Source organism: Camelus dromedarius, chromosome 14 (assembly GCF_036321535.1).
Source record: "Camelus dromedarius isolate mCamDro1 chromosome 14, mCamDro1.pat, whole genome shotgun sequence".
Lineage (NCBI taxonomy): Eukaryota > Metazoa > Chordata > Mammalia > Artiodactyla > Camelidae > Camelus > Camelus dromedarius.
In genome coordinates, this window is record NC_087449.1 from 37,361,844 (window position 1) to 37,381,543 (window position 19,700).

The 19,700-nt window shown below is 51.5% G+C and overlaps 1 protein-coding gene across 2 annotated transcripts; it reads right to left on the reverse strand.

Annotated features, from left to right (window-relative positions):
* Window positions 1-165: 165 nt before the first annotated feature.
* LOC105092930 (cytochrome P450 4B1) lies at window positions 166-18,737 on the reverse strand. 2 transcript variants are annotated; one of them, XM_010984707.3, is made up of 12 exons: window positions 18,527-18,737; window positions 7,638-7,779; window positions 7,428-7,472; window positions 6,732-6,859; window positions 5,840-5,964; window positions 5,406-5,557; window positions 5,161-5,267; window positions 4,177-4,367; window positions 2,018-2,151; window positions 1,159-1,223; window positions 972-1,054; window positions 166-568 (listed from the first exon to the last, which is right to left on the reverse strand). In XM_010984707.3, the coding sequence occupies exons 1-12, from the start codon at window positions 18,704-18,706 to the stop codon at window positions 385-387; spliced, it is 1,536 nt and encodes a 511-aa protein (XP_010983009.1). In that variant the 5' UTR covers window positions 18,707-18,737; the 3' UTR covers window positions 166-384. The 2 variants fall into 2 exon arrangements, with proteins under 2 accessions (XP_010983009.1, XP_031320928.1); XM_031465068.2 differs by lacking the exons at window positions 7,428-7,472; window positions 7,638-7,779; window positions 18,527-18,737 and adding an exon at window positions 7,058-7,154.
* Between the last annotated feature and the right edge of the window lie 963 nt (window positions 18,738-19,700).

A 19,700-nucleotide genomic window follows, 5' to 3' on the forward strand; every position in this document is an offset into this window, starting at 1 on the left:
CCTCAAGGCCTGATTCAAGCACCATCTCTTCCGGGAAGCCTCCCTCTGATGAACTCTGCCACCTTCCCCAGCCAAAGCCTACGTGCCTAGTGCACCAAGTGACTGTGACACAGACTCTGACAATGGAAAATTATGGGGGATAAATGAAGATTCTAGCAGCAAGGAGGTATTCACCATATGTTTGTTGAATGAATGAATGAGTGAGCTCTGGAATATATGCATAATAAGCATGTACAGACACACATGTTTTCATGGCACTCCCCTACTAATCTGCAAGCCTGGGGAAGACAGGGGAGCACAGTTACTCTACAACCCAGCTTGGAGAGGGTAGGGCCCAGGGAGAAGTTCCAGCCTGGGCAGTCTGGGGCCCTACTCTCTGCAGAGCTACTTCCCAGAGCCCGGGCGCAGCGGCTTCAGGTGGAGGTGAATACCATTCTTGGAACGCAGGACTAGCTGGGGCAGCTTGATGGGCACCTTCGAGGGGTCCAGGGCAAATTCAAAACGGAGCAAGCAGAGGGCCGTGACCACCTTCATCTCGTTCATGGCAAACTGCTGCCCAATGCAGTTCCTGCAGTGAGCAGCACAAAATGACATCAGGCTGTGGAGTGCCCAGAGTGATGAAATCCCATGCTGTCAATAGCCAACAGAAATCAGTAACTATTTTTGGATGAATAATTGACTGATTGAGATTGACCTGGGCTTAGGAAACAGATCTTGGGAGCATGGTGAGGGTCCCAAACCAGGTAGACTCACACTGTGAGCTGTGGCTTAGGGGTCTGTCTTGGAATGACTCACCCACCCCACTGGCCAGGGACATCAATGTGCTAATGGCAAGGAGAAGGTCCCTAGAACTTCCCCTACATCAGGATCACCACACACCCCGCAAGGTCCCCCTCATGATGCCTGCCCCGCAACATCCTCCATCCTCACCTCCCTGGTCCAGAGGACCAGGGATGTCGGGCTCTCCTTACCTGGGCCCAGCAGAGAAGGGAATGAAGGCAAAGGGGTGGCGTCCAGCTATATTCTCAGGAGAAAAGCGCAGGGGGTCGAAGACCTGAGGGGACAAGCCTTGCTTAAATACCTGCCAAGTCCAGGGCTGGTGGTGCTCACCCCACAGCCACCCACCCCATCTGACCTCTGGGCCCTGGGATGGCATACCTCAGGGTCGGGCCACACTGTACTGTTCCTATGGAGGGCATAGATGTGCAGAGAGATCAGGCTGCCTGTGGACAGAGCAGAGGCCTGGTGACCAGATGGTCTTGGGACAGCCAAGCCAGCCTCCTAACAGAGCGAGAATCCTCCAGTGTCCCCCTAACTCAGCCCAAGCCCCTGCCTGAGCACTGCCAGTGACAAAGTTCATCGCCACTCTCAACACAGCAAAGTGCTTTTGATCATCTCACACCCACTTCTCATAGACCCAGCACTGGGCACAGCACCCAACACAGACATCTATAAAATGGAAAGAAAGGAAAAAAAAAAAAAGAGAGAGAGAGAGCTGAATCCATCTACCACGAGGAAGGACAGGCAAAGACTATTACATACTTTGTATTTTCCAGTAACTGATTCTCAAGGGACGTCTTTATTCACGATGTTATGCTAGCAATAGTAACAGCTACCACTCGTTGGGTGCTTACTATGTGCCAGATCCAGAGTTAAACACTCCTTACAAAGCTACCACATACAGTTGTACAGGTTGTACACTGCACAGCATCACAGTCGAATGGAATGATGCCTCCTGAAGTTGTTCAGGGCACAACCTTCAGGGTGGTACATGACAGCCCTGAAGAATGTTGTCTCTTTAATCCTGACAGCAACCCTGTAAGGCAGGAACACTTCTCACCCTCCTTTGACAGGAGAGAGAGCAGAGACTTAGAGGTAGAGGGATTCACCCACACACTGTGGCGCTAGGATATGGACGCAGGCCAAACACAGAGCCTGGGCTTCTCCCCACCAATGCAAAAGTACAGAGAGCATCCACAAGGACTCCGGTTCCACCCCCAGATCCACCCAATCCCACCTGCGGGGAGAGAGCGGCCATCCACAAAGCTGACAGGCTTGCTGAGCTGACGGTACACCTGCGGCACAGGCGGGTAGAGGCGGAAGGTCTCCTTCATGAACATGGTCAGGTAGGTCATCTTCCCCAGATCATCCCTGCCGGCAACACAACCAGGCCTTTCTGGGATGGGGAGCAACAGGGTCCTGCAGGAGGGCAGGCCCAGCCCCGACACCCCCTTCACCACCACCACACACCCGAGAGTCAGAGGGATGTGCGAGCTCCCAGAGTCCAGGCCAGACTGGACGTGGGGTGGCCACTCAGACCCAGGGGTTCTGGCTCTGCTTTTCTCCACCCCTCCCTCATCTTCACTGCTGGGAAGGGAAAGCACATGACCTTGAAGGTGTATGTGCAGCTGGCCATCAAGGTCACTCCTGGGTCTCTCAGGGCCCCCCAGAAACCCCACAAGGGATAGATCTTTAGGTTCTGCTTGATTTCCCCTGCGGAGCGGGAATGGAAAGCAACAGGGGCTGATAGACACTGGTCGAATGAAGTAATAAATGCATAAACGGTGACAAGCTTGGGCGGGGTTGTGGGGTGGAAATGCATCTGTATCAGCATCGTCGTCTGTCTGAATGATGCCTCCTGAAGTGGTTGTATCTTCTCCATTTTGCCGCTAGGAAGCTCAGACCCAAAAGCGGCCCAACTACAACTACTGTGCAACACCTTGTTTCAGAGCCCTAAACTCTAGGGTTTTCCCCCATCCTCATTTTTTCTATTATTTTATTGCATAAGTATCCTTTAAGTTGCTTCAAGTTCGAGATGGAAAGATGCGGAGATAAAATCAATAAATGTTTCAACTCCCTGCTCCTGGGCAGTGTTCACATTGTCACTCAAAGTGGAGTTCGCAGCTCACCCTTTGCTGATCTGAGCTTCCCGCCCCCTTAGAAAGCCAGCTCAAGCCCCGGCCCTTTTGATTCCTCTGCCCTTGACATGAGGCCACTCAATCTTACCCCATTCTGTGGTTTTCTCTAGATATCTGGTTATGTCAGTTTGCTTTTCTAAAAATTCCCCGAGGCCAACAACTTGGCTCCTCCCTCTCCTCACCTCACCCTCCTCACCTCACCCACACCCCTAACAGCACCTGGCACATGGTCGGACACCCTAGGAGGTTTCCAACGTCCAACCAATAAAACCACATCCTTCAAATCCCAGATTCTGGAATTATAGGTCAGTCTCCCTCAGCGAATCTAAAATTTCTCCCCTCATTAAGAGGTATAAACTGTTAGGTATAAAATAAGCTACAAGGATATATTGCACAACACAGGGAATATAGCCAATGTTTTATAATACCTATAAATGGAGTATAATCTTTAAAAATTGTGAGTCACTATGTTGTACACTTGTAACTTACATAATTTTGTACAGCAACTATACTTCAATAAAAAATAGAGTTTCTCCCCTCAACTGAGCATTTTCTGTGCCCCTGCTGTGTGCACCCTAACCCCGGGCTGGAGGTAGCACAGGACCCCAGAGAAACAGCTGACAGGACCCGAAGTCTTGAGGGGAGGAGGCAGGAAGAGAAGGCATGAGGGTGGGAGAGGAGCCTGTGGGAGACTGCCAAAGGTCATTCTGCAGAGAGAGGTTAGCATCAATCAGTGTCATATTAATGAGTTCACATTTGAACCAAGAAACAAAAAACAATCAAAAATTTTTAAGTGATGGAGTTTGGGAAACAGCCTTTTCTTCTTCATCAGAGGAGTCTCGAGGCTGCACATGGCCATCCAAAGACTATGTGGGAGGGAATCAACTCCCCGGGCTACCCTAGCTCTGTTCATCCCCAGTTTCCAAATCTTTCTCTCCCAACGCTCCCTGCTCTATCCAGGAACCCAGAAAGGTAGTCAGGTTCTGCCATCAGAGGAAGTCAGCACATGAGAAATCAGCCTTCTCTACATGACTCACATCTGAAAAGGATCCGTTGTGGGAGACTGGGCTCAGGGGTGTGTCAACGCACAGCTCCCCTAAAAGCTACAGCATTGGAGAGAAAAGGACAAGGGCCTCTGCCCTTACCTGGTTTCTAGGATGGCCCTGTGTCATCACAGATGACACCAGACATCATAAGCACAGCCTTGCCCTGTCTTTGGGGAGCAGAACAGACTGGGCTCACCTACAGCCTCACTCACCACTGGATGGAGTCTCGGTCCCCAAGAATCTCACGGATCTCCTCCCGACAACGATGCTGGTGCTCAGGGTACTGAGCCATGCAGTAGAGAATCCAGGAGATGCCACTGGTGGTGGTGTCATGGCCTTCGAACATGAATGTGTCCACCTCGGCCCGGAGGTCTGCATCTGACAGTTTGATCCCATCTTCATCCTGGGTCGGGAGGCAAAATGGGACAGCCCAAGGCATCTGAGGTAGGTACCAGCAAGGACTCATAATGGTAGTTGTCAAATGAAGGTCCGAGGGAGGGAGGGAAAGCTTCTTTTCAGACTGGGGTCAGGATCTTCCCCCAGATTCTTATCTGTTCTCTCAGGCCCAGCCTGGATGCCTCCTACTCCAGGAAGCCTTCTTTGATCCTTGTGGCCAAGTGACCTATGACTTTACCCAGCCTTGTAAGCCCTGCTCATTTGACACACAGAATGCCACCTGGAGGGGGAAGAGATCTTTGTCAATGTCCACCTCCTGTCTCCTCTACTAGACTGTGAGCATCCAGAAGGCAGGGCCAGGGCTTTCTCATCTTCTGTGTTGGGAACTAACCCAGGGTAGGACTCAATGAGTTTGTGGAGTGAGTAAAGGACCAACTGAATAAGTGAATGAATGAATGAATGAATGAATGAATGAGTAAATGTATAACTAAGATACTAAGGTGCTAAGTTTCTTCAGCATTTCAGAAGCCTGAATTGGTCTTCAGTCTTTCTGGCATCTGACCCCGCCTCCCTGCTACTACATCTCTCTCCAGTGCCAGAGCCAGCCACACCCTGCACCTTCCCACCTCTGAGCCTTTGCTGACAGGTATCGTGGGACAAGGAACAGGTCATATTTGCTAGGGAAAGAGGAAGAAAATGCTTAACAGCCCCTGCTGCTGTTTGGTGAGCCCTGTCCCAGAAGGATGGTCTGAAGACCTCTTGGGCAGTCCTCAAGTAGGGGTAGGCAACATTGCACTCACCCGAGCCCCCAGGAGGATGTCCAGGAAGTCCAGGTGCCTCCGGTTCTGGATCTTCTTCCACTCTTTCTCATCCTGCAGGGCTGCCTTCCGTTCCCTGATGACCTGGTCTAGGCCAGGAGCACAGGATGTCACTGCCTGGGGACCCACCCTCTGTCTGATGGGGAATTGAGAGCCTGTGATGGGAGGGGCCCCCCAGGGACCAGAACCTTGGCTTCCTGTGTGTGGGCTGTGCAGGAAAAGCCTACCTGTGTGGTCGTGGGCCACCTGGCAGGCCCGCAGGAACCTGCGGCCGTGCGGGGTGAGCCAGTAGATGAAGTCGTTATGGTACTGGAATGAATCGATGCGCTGCTGCATCAGCAGAGTGAGATCGCTCACCGCCAGGTAATAGCTATTGTCACTGCACAGCAGAGGGAGGAGGAATGCTCGGACGCTGACCCACGGCAGAGCCCCGGAGTGGCTCTGTTTCAGAGTCCAGCCTCAACCACAGTACTTTCTGCCCATCCTCTCCATGCCATTTAAGCCTCCCACTAAAGCCATGGAAAAGGCCTGGCTCCATCTGAGTGGGGCTCCCCAGGGTAGGACCTTATCTCCTCTCAGACCAGGGGCCTAGAGTCCTGCCGCCTCTCCCCTCTGAGCTGGCCTGGGTAGAGACCGCGGTCAGCCATAAGGGCCCCCTGACCTGTGGCTCAGGCCGACGTTCCCTTTGCCAAAGGTGCACTTCATGAGTGAGTCCAGCGCCATGTGGCCCACATCGCTGAAGATGTCAAAGCTCTTATTCTTAAGAGCCTTTTCTTCCCACTTGTCCTGGAGCCCAGAGATGGAAGGTAATATGGGGGGTGGGGCAGCTGGGCTGGGTGCATGGGGAGAGGACCCACAGCCTGTCCTCCCTCCCTCGTCTCTGGTGTGGCTTCCATCCTGCTGGAATGGGGTGGGGGTGTGGGAAAGGGCCTCAGGGTCCAAGGGCAGAACCAGGAGGCAGGCCTCCCACAGCCCACACAGACGCTTTCCCCCAGGAAGAGGAGGGTCGAGGAGTGCTGAGCTCCCCTGCACAGTCTGTGAGTCAGGCCCGCAGTGATGCTGGGGAGAAGTCTCCTGCAAGGGGAAACACTGGCCTGGGTAGCCTCTGGAGATTATCCAGCCCTGAGACTCTGAGCCTGACCCCTGACCCCAGCATCCCTTTTAGAGATGAGTTGCTGATGATGCTATTTTAGGCAGTTGTGCTAAGCTAAGAATGAGGAGAATCTCTTTAGATTTGAAAGATCTTCCTAATATTCTCTAATAGAGGCTGCCCTCAGATTTGCTACAGTAAGAGATTTATTGGAGTCTCACAGAAGCCCTTCGATCTGGGAAGAGGGAGGACTGGGTCTCTTAGTGGAGACTAGAGCCAGGGCTCTCTGGCCACTTGGAGCCTCAGCCCCTTGTCAGCCCCCAGCATGCAGCAGGTGTCAGGCAGAGCAAGGCTGCTGGCAGAGCGGGGCCTCAGGGCCTCAACGATTCTCCTCACTGCCCTCCCCCAGGGAAAATTGGGGGTGGGGAGGGGCTGGCCCTGCAGCACAGCACAGGGAGCTCACCAGCATGACGTGTGTGGACTCAGCGAACAGGGCCACATAGGGCTTCAGCACATCATAGTGGAAGCCAGGTGTGAGCAGCTTGCGGTGCTGATACCACTTGGGCCCGTGGAGGACCAGCAAGCCTTTCCCTGGGGAAGGGGTGGGAGAGAAAGGAGCCAGTCAGTTCACATAATCTTGCCCCACCCCTGGCAGCCTGGAGCCAAGCACACGCCGCCCCACCCAATCCCGCCCCTATCCTACCTGCCCAGCCTCGTAACAACACGACCCAGCTCTGCCTTCCAGCCACCCATCCTCACAGCCTCTGGTGACACGAGCCTCCGTCTTACCACCACTCCTTTCCTCAGGCCCTTGTCCTAGTTAGCACCACCAGTAAAATCTCCTGGGATCACCTCAAGTGCCGTCTCCTCCAGAAAGCTCTTTCTCACACTGACACAATGTCCAGAGCCTCTGCCCTGCCTGACCAGGGAAGAAGACACCCTTAACAGGAGAAGGTGCCAGAGCCTCACCTCCCCAGGAGCCCGGAGCACCCCCTACCCCTATCTCCCACTGAGCAGCTGAGATTAGAATGTGCAGTTGGGGGCCAGGTGGTCCAGTGAATGGAATAACTATCTGCATGGGGACTGGGCAGGGAGAGATGGAGCAGGGAAGGATCCTGCTCACCCAGCACCAAGGACAGGGAGGCAGGCACCCACTCACCAATCCACTGGAGGAAGAAGTCGTACACATCTGGGGCCTTAGGGTCTGCAGGAGAAAGAGAAGTTCAGATCAAGAGGAGACTGAAGGATTCCCAGAGGAGTCTTAGTGATAAAGAGGGTGGAGACCTAAACTGCCCAGACTTAACCTCCCCACACGATGCCCTGAATCCTTTGCTCTCAGGAAGCCCCACCCTCTCCCGGGAGCCTTCACCTCCACGGCCGTACACTGCTTTGGCATAGTCAGGCTCGTAGATGTTCAGGAAGCCAAGGAACGGTCCCACCCAGAGTTGGTGGGCGTAGGGGAACTGGTGGGTCCAGGATACCACCTTGTCCAGGCTCCCCGTCTGCTGGATCTGAAATGACAACAGAAGGCCAGGCCACTCAAGAAAACAGTGTCACCAGCCAGGCCCTATGTCCCTGGGCAGGGAAGACAGAGGGCTGCCCAGGAAGGAGTGTCCCTGCCTCCTCCTGCACCCCCCTCCCAGCCAGACACCCCGCCCTACACATCTCTGGGCTCAGTCCCCTCGCCAGCCCCATAGCCACTGCTCTAAGTCCAAGCCGTCCTCTTATTGCGCCTGACTCAGCTCAGCAGCCCCACACTGGCCAGCCGACTTCCATCTGGTACCTGCCACCAACCCTCAAAGGCTGCAGCTGGAACAACATTTCTTTTCAGCGTTAAAGGTTTTCATTAGAAAGGTAGTACCAGCTTGTTGTGCACTAGAGAAGCCACCCCAATTCCACCCCTGTTAAGTCATGCAACACATTTCTATTAAGGACCTACTGTGTGCACGGCACTGTCTAGCTGTCTCAAGGGAATGAGATAAACATGGTCTGGCCCTTTCATTCTTTGAGAGGAAAACTGATGATAAACAGGTGCACAGCAAAGTAAAATGACTACGGACAGTAGTGAGTAAGCACTAAGCAGGAAATAATCAGTCCTGCGAGAGAGACCGACAGGGAGGACCTGCTTAGACAGAGGGGTCCAGGATGACCTCTTGTTGGAGAGGACATTCCAGGTCAAAGTGGAAGGATGGTCAGGAGCGGACCGTGTGAAGAGTAAGGGAAGAGCCTTCCAGTCAGTGGGAACAGCAAGTACAGAGTCTCTTGAGTAGGTAAAAGCCTGGTGTCTCCCAGGAGCGGCCACGTGGTGGACAGTGGCCTGAGAGGAGGTTGGAGAGACCATCTAGAGGGTAGTGTGTGCTCTTCAGAGGTTTTTCTGGCCACATCTACTCACCCAGAGGTGTTTTGTGTAAATAGAGTATATGATAAATATTTTTCCAAAACCTGCCGTTTTTCATTTAATGTATCTTGTCCTTCCTTTCAAACTAGTGCCATTAACTAGTGCCTCAGTATTTTTAACAACTGCCTAGTATGCCAGTGTGGGGATATACCATTACATATTTATCCATTTTTCCCTATCTGGAGAGAGTGTTTCTGAGATACACTTAAAACCCTTCAGTGGCCTGCCCATGGGCCTCAGAATAAAATCTGAGCTCCAGTTTGGGGAGATATAGAAAGAGCTAGTCGTCATTAAGCACCCTCTGTGTGCCAGGCCTTCTTCTAAGCATCTTACATCTTGACCCATCAAATCTTTACAACAACTCTATGAGGTCTTATTTTTCAGAAGAGGAGACTCAGGTACAGAGACCTGAAGTTGTTTCCCGAGGACTCACAGCTTGTAAGGAAGCTGGGCTGTGAACCAAAGAAAGCTGACCCCGTGGCCCACAATCTTTGGAGTTGGACAAGCCTGGGTTTGAATATTGATCTCCCCCATTTTTCAGATGGTGAACTTTTAGGTTCTCTGAATCTTCCTCTCCTCATTTGTAAAGTAGGGGTGATAATATCTACCTCCTGGGATCACTGTGATGTTAATGAGATCATGCGGAGTGCGTGTAATATTAGTTTAGGTCATGTGTGGCATTCAAGGCCCTTAACTGATATAATGTCTTTAAGGACCTAGCATTGGATTCTGCATAAGGTAAGCTCTCAACTAGAAGTCTCCTCCCCTTCAAGCCTACTGTCCCTGACATCTTCCTCCAAACCTTGTCCCTGCATCTCCTGCCACATCTTCTTTCAAAATGCTCACAAATTGCACTAAAGAATGTGCTCTGAACATGCCCTGAGATACTTCCACCTGTGAGTAAAGGATTAGCTAAACCTTGTCCCCTGTCATATGGGAACTGACCTTGGGTTACACTCTCCAACTCTGTTCCCCTGGAAAATTTGACAATGGTAGAATGTCAGTTCTGTTGCCAGGCAATGTGGCTATGGCCAAAATGAACCCTGGTTGGTAAATAACATCTGGACTGGGAAGAACCATGAACATCCAATGGGGACACCACACCTTGGGCTTCCCTGAGTGTGGTGACTCTTGTAATGTGCATGACCCTTGTAGGGACCCTGGGACTGTTAGTGAATATGGGGATTCTGTAGGACTGGGGGATTCTAAAACAAGGTGGACCCGCACTCATGATGGGAATCCCAGCTTCTTGTCCCTGGCCAGCCCCTGAGGAGCAGGTGGATCACTGATGTCTGTGTGGATGTTGTGAGGGATGTCTGACACTGCCTTGCTGGCCAGCTGCCCATATCCTTGGAGTAGATGCTAACTGTGCCTCTGGTAGCCTTGTGAGTCTGAATGTTTAAAAGTAAGACAGCCCTCTGGGTTGTGGCATCACCTCTGTGCCTTTGCTTATACCATTCCTTGCTCCTAAGCTACCCTGTACTCCAAAACGCCTGTGGACATTCTGCTTGTTCCTCAACACCAAGCCTGAACGCCCTTCTCCAGGAACTTCTCTAACCTTCCACCAACAGACATCTCTGCCTCTTCTGGGCCTCTCTGGCACTGTTAGAACCTTACTCACATTTCTATCCATGACAAAAAAAAAATTAATGAAACTAACATTGACATTCACTGAGCATTTGATGTGTTCAGACACTGAGCTAATCCTGCTACACAAATTCTCTCATTGAACCCTCAGAAAATTCTATAAGATAGGCACTATCGTCATAATTCCCACTTCACAGATGAGGACCAGAAGCTCAGTCACATGGCTAGTTCGCAATGGAGCTGGGGTTCACACCCAAGACCCCCAACTCCACTCCTGGGCTGTGAGTTTCCCAAGTGCACAGATCACATGTGTGGCATTCCCAGGTCACCACAGAGCTCAGCAGGGGGACACAGTATGTGCTTGATAAACCATGTGCTGAATGAATGGAATGAATAAAGGACATGACAAAGAAGGAAGACACAAAAGGAGGGGAAAAACATACAAAGCATCTGGCTAATCTAGATGCTGGCCAGAGACAGTCCCATGAGGAACCAGCCAAAGGTCTCGCTCAATCTGTGGAGTCAAAGAAAGGTCACCACCAGCACTCCCTGTGTGGTAAACAACACTGCAGATTTCTTTTTGTTTTTCCCAGTGAGCCCTAGCCTGCCGGCTCTGGCCAATGTCCAGATTCACTGCTCGTTTCTATATTTTTTTCTCTTGACATGGGGAATGGAAGGAAACAGATGTGAACTGAGTATCTCCTCTACTCAGGTACGTGTGAGTGAATTCCTAGATTGCCTCCTGTGTCTGATACAGAGCAGACAATTACTCTCTTTCTACAGATGAGAAAACTGAGGCTCAGAGATGTGAACTGACTTGCCCATTGTTTGTAGTTAGCGGTGCTCTGACTTGGGTTGGATCCCCACCCTCTCTTCCGCACACTGAAGCCTCTCGAGGTTGCTGTGTTCAGCTGCACATGCTGTGCACTGCACCATCCTAGGTGTGCCATTCACGATGAGGTCTGTGCAAGGACTGGCCCTGCTTTCCCTCCCCATAAAGTTCCCTTTCGTAGCCACTCAAGGAATCTGTGTGGTATCTTCCAGGAAACAGCTTTGAAGAAGGACACAGGGCATGTGAAAATGTAGCCCCCAGGTATCCTCGTCTGCCCCAAGTCACTTCCCCCAAGGGCCCTGGGGACTGGACCTGGCTTCTTTGGTCTCCAGCCACCCTTCTCTACCTTCTCCGGGGTTCCTCCCCTTCCAGGCTGTAGAGTCCATTATAATCTCCCCAGAGAGCCCCTCCCTCATTGACTCTGAACTCATTATCTTGAGTTCAACATCAAGAATTTTCACTGCCTTTGTGAACGCAATGTCCAGATGGTTACAATTGCTCAGCATCGTCTCCACCCATAGGTAAAAGGGAACCTTCTTTCTGGCAACCCTGACTCCTTTCCTGCCTCCTTCCTGGTTAGTGTCCGTGGAAGAGCCCCCTTCCCCCTGCATTTCTCTTATTTTTCCAGGTGACTTCCTGGGTTTTCCTTACCAACTTTCTGATCACCATGGTTGTTCCCCTTCTCTCCATCCCTCCCTGGTCCAGGGAGCCTCACTGACAGGCTATGGGGAAAAGCTTAAGTCACCAAGAATCCAGACTCACAGGATCTCAGGGTGGGAAGGAACCCTTGGCTGCTCTGGTTCATCTGAGCCCCCACCTGCCTTCTCATCAGCCATGAACATGCCCCCCTGCAACATTTCCACCTCTGACAGGAGACCTTGACCTCTTGCTAACACATTCACAGCTTGAGCTGCCCGGCCTCCCCATGCCCAGCCTTCTCCTGCATGCCCTGGATCACCCCAGGAACCTGGTAGGCGTGAGGATAGCTCTCAGCACCCAGCCTCACCAGTGGAGCTGCAGCCCATCAAAAGGACTGGGGCATCCTCTCTCGGGGGGGGGGGGGTTGGTTGGGGGTGGTCACATGGATGTCTGGCTGGCTTCACTGGGTTACACAACTGGATGCCTCAAATCCGTCCTCAGATTACCCAAGCTGGGACACCTACAGAACTCTGAGGTCTGGGACAGCTTGTTTTTCTGCAGAAGGAAGGAAGCAGGGAAGGAGCAAGTTGTGGAAATAATTCACTTATCCTGGCCCCACAGCCACAAGCCCTCATCCTCACATTCACACATTGTGTCAACCTCACCAGGAATAAACAACGGAAGGGAGTAGGAAGAGCGAGCACAGGCAGCACTCTCTTCTCTGCTCCCCCAGAATCGGAGAAGTTTTGCTCCGAGGAACAGACCTGAAAGGGACTGCAGCATCACCTCATCACCCACAGCCCCCACTTACAGGTGGGAACAGCGCACCCCACAGACCAAAGAGAACCGTCTGGAGTGAAACGGACAGACTGGGATCCTGACTGAGGCACTTTCTGCTGCATCCCCGGTTAACAAGCCTGCCCAAGCCATCAGCCCGCTGAACTGAAGCTCCATGGGTGAATGGAGCTTAGCCCATCTGCTGCAGCCACAGCTCTCACAGCAGGCAGCAGCGCGGGGCTGGGCGGGGGTGGTTGAGAAAACATAAAGCTGCCTACAAAATGGGGATAGAAGAACAACCCGTTAGGGAGGGGAGAGGGAAGGGCTTTCCTCTTCCTCAGCATTTTGGAGCTCCCTTGAGGCCAGGTCATGCTGATCTCCAATTCCCAGGACCCAGAGTTGCCTGGCCAGCTCCTTCACCGTGTGTGAGTCCCTGCCCTGAGAGCTCAAGCATCTCTAGCGACAAGAAACTTACTACTTTTCAAAACTGCCAAACCATCTTTGGACTGTCTTAATTCCTTAAGGACTTCTTAGTCACCTCACTGAAAGCTGTCTGCCCATGGCCTTCCCCATGGATCCCTGCTCCACTCCCCGAGGCCACACAGGCTACCACTGCCCACTGGGAGCTGGGGGCCAGATCCTCCTGGGTCTGCTCATCTCCAGGATGGCCGTCCCTACGTGCTCGTGGGTGCCCTAGTCTCAGCCTCTCCCACCCTATGGGCACTGCCCCAACACACACCAAATTGGTTAGCACTCAGCATGTGCGTGAGCCCTAGTCAGTATCAAGGACAGCAAAGCTGTGTGTTCAAAGCTAAAGGGTTAGGAGTGCCTGCTGAGAAGACCCAACTAAAGTTGTGAAGGTGGGGCATCTCTGAAAGAACTATAAAAATCAGTTGGGGGAAAATGGGCTCAAGCTACACAAACTCTTTAGAGATTCAACAATGATGTTGAGCAGAGAGCCATGGGGAGCCTCGGAGGAAAGGCATCTATGTGTAATGTCCCAAATGATTTTCCCCCAACTCTAGTGACAAATAGGTGATTTCACCCTCATTACTTCCTTTCAGGGACCAGTGTACTACTACACAGGTATATGTGAACACAGGTGAAACACACAACACCCAGAAGGAACTCCTGGCTCAAAGAAGGAGCAGAGAAACTTTGGGCGAGAATGACATGGGTCACCACGACTCTTCTAGCCACCAAGTATTGGCTAGGAAGTATGGTGGGCCTTGCCCAAGGTCATACGACTTTCACGCCCAAGTCTTTCTGTTCCAGAGGCCAGGTTTTGCCCCCTGAACACCTCCTTGTCTTCTACACAAAAGATGAACTACAGCTCCAGGAATAACCAGGTTGGAGGAGAGCACAGGGAAACATCCAAACACCTAAGAAGACAGGAGGGCATGGGCCCAAGAAGTGCCCGAGAGTCCAAGGGTTTGCCGACATTGGTCTTCACCCTGCGCTTTGCTGCACTGAGTTGGGTCATGCAGTCAACAAATGGGCATGAAGCAATAACTCTAAGTGCCAGGCATGGTGCTAGTTCCTGGGGACACAGTGTGAATAAGACAGAGCCCTGCCTTCCTCAAACTTACATTCCAAATGGAAAGAAAGGAAATTAACAAGAGTCAAACACATCAGTCACACAGTCCCAGACAGTGATAACTCTAGGAAGTTCTGGCAGCTGCTGGGACATGGTCGACTTCCCCCTGTTTTTTGAACTCTCTCCTGGATGTCCTCCCACCTCTCCTGATAGCCCCTCTCAGCTGCTCCTCACTCATCATTTGTTAATCAAAGACTGCGGCTCCTCACAATCTGGCCCTTGGCCTCCTCCCATGTGGCACCTCCTTCCTGTAAGCTCTCACCCTCTCCCATGGTTTCCTTTACCATCTACCTGACACTGGTTCCTAAATTGATAGCATGTCCCAGCTGACCTTTACCCTGAGCTCCAGACCAGCCACCCCCTGGACATCTCTGCATGACATCTTCCAGGCCCTTCAGACCCAGCCTTTCCAAAAGTGAACACAGCATGTCTGCCCCCCAAATCTGCCCATCCGCCTATACCTAGGAATAGAACCACCATCCTTGCTGATAACAGCCAGAAACAAGGAATGGTGTTTTCCACACGATTCATAGTGATACTAAGTGAGGTGCCCTGGGGAGGCTGACCTTCTACCCTGCACAACGACCAAGTGACTTACATCGGAATCAGCAAACCAGAACTAAGAGAGCCAAATGTAGCAGTTCTGGCAGGTGGTGGGCAGGCCAGAGGCAGGGGGTGGGAAGGGAAGGTCCTGCCAGGAAACACTGCGAGTCCAGAACCAGACACTGACAGGTGCCTTCTGTCGGAGCACCTAAGCCTCCTCTTTCTGGGTCTCAGATCCCCGCCTGTTTACACTTAGACATAAAAACTCATTCCTCCTAGTTACAACTCAGTCTTGTGGTTCAAGGAGTCCTTTCTCCCTTTAGATGACTTTGCCAGATTCCGCTCTGAGCCAGCTATGTCGATGCCACAGTCTAACAAAGCTCCCAGGGCGATCCTGTGCCCCCTTTTCCTAGTGCATGAAGGGGGATTCACTGACATCGTCACATCTGGCTACAGTGGAGGCCTTAATGCCTCCCTCCCCCACCACCCACGACTCCAAGACAGCCTGCTCCGCCTCCCACTGCTCTACGTCCCACCAGCTCACTCCATCAACATCTGCCTAGACTGTGGCCTTGGTCTCTGCCTGCTCTCCCTGCCTCCTACTAGTCTCTGCCAATCTAGTCTTTTGCCCCAATGCCAAAGTGATCTTTCTACCACACAAATCTGAGCCTGTCACTCCCTTGAGTGAATCCCCTCCATGGTCCCCCATTGCACTCAGAACCAAGTAAAGCCTTTTGACTTAGCCTGCAAGATCCCATGTGACCACCGCTACCCACTCCCAGCTCCCTCCCTCTCACCCCTCCAGAAGCACAGAGCTACTAACACAGGCACATATTAGACCTAGAAACAAATATCTGTTGAGCGAATTCATTTCTTAGATATTCAATGTTCTTTCCAGACTCTCCCTTTGCATCGGTAGTCTCCTGCCCTCCTTCCGCACTTCCTCAAGCTGCTACATCCAGATCTTCTAGGACTCACCCTGGGCCCAAGGATCCAGAGCAGTCTCTCCCACAGACTGGGTTCCTCTACAGCTGCTCTAGTCTTGTTTCTTCCTCCTCTGGCCTCAGCAGAGGGAGTAATTGATCAGACAATGCTAGTTGCATGGGGAAAGAGGGAACTTATCTAGCTCCCAAAGACTGAATTGATTTGGAAGGAAGGAAGAGGATAAAGAAAGTGAATCCCTCTACAATGACCTAACACCTGACATCTATCTTCCCAGCAGTTTGCAAAGTACCTGTACTTTAACTCTTTTGGTCTTCTTCTAACCCGGCAAGGTAAAAATGCTTTTCTCCATATAACTGACAAAGAAAGGGAAGCACAGTGAAGGCCCATGATCAATGTCTGCTGAGTGAAAATGAGCCAGAGCCCCAGACCAGGGCTCCTTACTACAAGGTCAAGGGAACTGCCCCAGCAATGCGCAGGGTCAATGAAGAGGACTACAGCCTCAGGGCATCACCTTTCCTGAGCTTGGAGTTGGCTTTCTCCCTTTCTCCCCTCCAACACAGGTCAGATTCGTGGGCCCCTCCTGGGGGCCCCAACCTCAGGCCAACAATATGTCTGAGCACTTACTATGTGCAAGGTCCTCCCTGGGCCCCAGAGTGGAATGAAGGGGACCTGGAAGAATAAGATGTGACCCCGCCTGAAGGCAACACATTCTAAGAATTGAGGAGGATGACAGGTAGAGGACAGACTATAATTAGAGAGCAAGAAGGGAGAAGTTCATCCTGATGGACAGCTCTTCCTCTCCCCTAGGCCCTTCCTTCCACCCCCGGTCCTCCTCCCTCCTTTCCTCCTTCCATCACCACTTGGCCTGGGAATCAAACTTGCAGTTATTCTGCATGGACTGATCATGTCCTGAATGGAAAGGCACAAGTCCTGAGCCCAGCTTTGACTCAGTTCTTGAGCTACAGTATGGACATAGGCATGTGCCTGGCCCTTTTTGAACCTCAATTTCCTCATCCTTACATTAGGAAAGATAATCCCTACCACACCTTCTTCATTTGTCAGGTTCAGGTATGGATACAAATAAGAGCAGAGGTGCCAAGCCCAGGAGGAATGCAGAGGCATAAAGGACCTGCCATGGTTCCCCAGGAAACCTTTGTTGTACACAAGAGCCCTTGCCTGGCCTTCCTGGTGCCAAGGCCCTTCAGATACTTGTGTTAGAGCCAAGAAGCCAGAGCTCGACTGTGTTCCAAATCCTCTACACACTCTCTAGTGGCAGGAGCACTTAGGGGAAAGAGGGCAGCTAGCTCTGATGTGAGGGTGGGGGAGCAAGTTCTCTGTCCTAGGGAAGCCCACCAGCTGAGGGTAAACCCAGCTTTGATGGAAGCAAGGAGATGTGGGGGGTACACAAGAGGAAAGGGATTGAAGGTCTCCCTAAATGCCTCTCATACCCACATTAGGGTCAGACCTCAACCTTCCCAGGAAGGAAGCCTTTCCTGTACTTAGCAAAGCCTCCCCAAACACCTCCTCGTCCCTCCACTTGTCTTCTCCGTCGCTGTCTCCTCAATCTATACCATGACCTATTCTCCAGCGTTCAGTGTTTGTTCATCCAGTGATACCTACTCTGTGCAGGCTTTGAGCTGGACCCTGAGGGGACAGGGAAGAGTCAGACCAGATCTCCATCCTCCAGGGGTCATGGTCAAGTGGAGAAGATGAACAAGTAAACGGAAGATGCCACCCTTATGGGACAAGTGCTGAGATACAAAGCCTGGGGCTGATGCAAAATCCTGATTAGTCATCCCACCAACCTGGGGGCAGGGAAGGCTCTGGTGTCTGTTTTCCCCTCTAGAAAGTAAGCTTTTTAAGAGAAGAATCTGGGCCTGATTCATCTCCCTGACCCATCCTGTCCTTTCCTGGGTGTCTCCTGGATACAGGTAGGTCACTAGGCCATCCTGGGAGGGTAGTTATTTGTAGGGGTGAAAATAAGCCTGGGCAGTTCTCACCCCGACATAAAGCTCACCCCCAGTGTCAACCATGGAGGAAAGGCAATTCCCTAGAAATGGGAAAAGTGTACTCAAGACGTAGTAAAAGTAACCATTCCTCTCTCAAAGCCTTAATCTTTGGCAGCTATACCTGAGTTCCCAAACCTGGTTGCAGATCAAAACACTCCGGGGTGTTTTTTAATTGACTCCTAGTTCCAATATGTTAATTAGGATCTCCAGGGTTTGGGACTCAAGGAATCTGCTTCTCCCAGTTGATTCCAATGCAGCTACCCCTTGCCTCGTGTTCAGAAACCTCTGGCCTAGATCCCCATGAATGTAGGGAGCTAAGAGGTGTTCCTGACAATGGGTGTTAAGGTGGCCCCACCATCCTGACATAACTGGGAGGATTATTCAGAATCTGAACTCAGGAAGATGCCTGGCTCCCTATGGTCATGGCAGGGAGAACCTTGCCTTTGGGGTCACCAACAGTTTAAATGGTCTGGGAGGTCTTTCAGGTGAGAGCACGCGTCTTTGCCTTCACTTTTATTTTCTGCCCTAAAAAAGGGAATCTTTATACTATATGGAACAAGAGGATGCTGATTAAGCTCTAAAAGAGATTGCCTAGTCATATGGGACTATCTAGCAGGGTTTCCCCAGATTATTGCTGAGCACTTAGCAGAGCTCTGTCTTAACCTTGGACCTCAGAATGACGGGACAGAGTCTGTGGCCCTCTTGGGCCCCAACTTCAAAATGCGCCCCACTCCTGACCCCCACCTGAGGACAGCTTGGAAGGTGGGAGTGAGGGGGAGATCCAGTGGAAAGCTGAATGGAAGCCACGGCTCCCAGGACCTCATTCCCCTGCCGAAGCATAGTCTCCCTCCACAGCCCCCAGGGGGTTAGGCTAGATTCCCTGAAGGAAAGGAGGCCATTTTCTTCCTCTGTCCCCCTCCAGGCCACTTACCTCGAGGGCATGCCCGAAAAGCCAGTGGGTGGGAGGACCTGGGAAGCTGTCTATAGCCCGGGCCAGCATCTGCCTCCGTAGCAGCAGACGAATGAGCTTGAGGAAGCCTAAAACCAAGATCAGTCCAAAAGCCCACAGGCCCAGGCGGGAAATGCTCAGGGGGAGCAGAGCAGTCACCATGGTTGGAGTCAAAGCGACCCAGGTTCCTGCCTGCCTCCTGCTTCCCTCAAGTTCCCTTATACTGTGAATCCAGGCACCCTGCCAGCTCCCGCTCCGGCCACGCCCTGCAATCAGCAGCAGGTGGCTGTGGGCTGAGCGCCACGGGGCAGGGACAACAGCCCCCGAATTCACAGACAACAGAGGAGACAGCCTGGCTGACTTCTCCCAAAACTCAACTGAAGAGGCAGTGGGCTTCAAAGAAACTAGGCAATGCGTAGCCCTCTTTGGTTCCTTTGAGGAACAAACCATGGGAGTGCAAACTTGGGTTAACAAACTTTGATACTGAAATGATTGCTTTTATCAAATCATATTCTCACCTTTATGTAAGCACATAAGAAATGTATAATCAAAACCAATGCTTTCTACATTTGTCTTTATCCTGCTACTTCAAAGCAAAATGTCTAAGAGCACAAAAGGCTGAATTCTGAACACCAGTCACCACCTTATCTATGGAACTTAGTTGCCTTAAAGCTGCTTTGCTAGCAGGAACCTGCTACAATCTGTCTCCTTGCCATAAAAAGCAGAGACAGGCTTTGCTTGCTTTGCTTAGCTCAAGGTCATAGTTTCAGGGCTGCTTGTGCTTATGGAAAACCATAACTCGTCCCTTGCCTTAAAGGTCCCTTGCTTTGCTTATCAGGCATAGGCAGATAGAGTAAGCTCCTGAAGCTCACAGAATACTGTGACTAAGTCCTTAGCTGGGAACAGCTGGGCTGCTTCACACACTAAGACAATTTTTGACCATTGTATGGAGACTTTCTGGTGGTCTGGTTTTCATTATCAATTGTTCAGAACATTGTAACCTTGCTCATGATTGAGGTTTAAAATAACTGTATGTACTATCAACTATATACTTCCTGTCTCCTGGAATAGTGTAACCTTCTCCTTAAGTATAAATTAATACTATAATGTTTCTGTATTTCCACAAACTGAAACTGCTGACCTGCATCCCTGTATG

Bases quoted from the DNA above. Each gene is read 5' to 3' on its own strand.
- LOC105092930 (XM_010984707.3), bottom strand. From the start codon at position 18,706: ATGGTGACTGCTCTGCTCCCCCTGAGCATTTCCCGCCTGGGCCTGTGG. The intron at 6,860-7,427 runs GTGAGTGGGTGC...CCCCTTCCCCAG, and splicing joins CTTCTTCCTCCAGTGGATTG to GGAAAGGCTTGCTGGTCCTC. The intron at 1,055-1,158 runs GTATGCCATCCC...TTGTCCCCTCAG, and splicing joins CAGTGTGGCCCGACCCTGAG to GTCTTCGACCCCCTGCGCTT.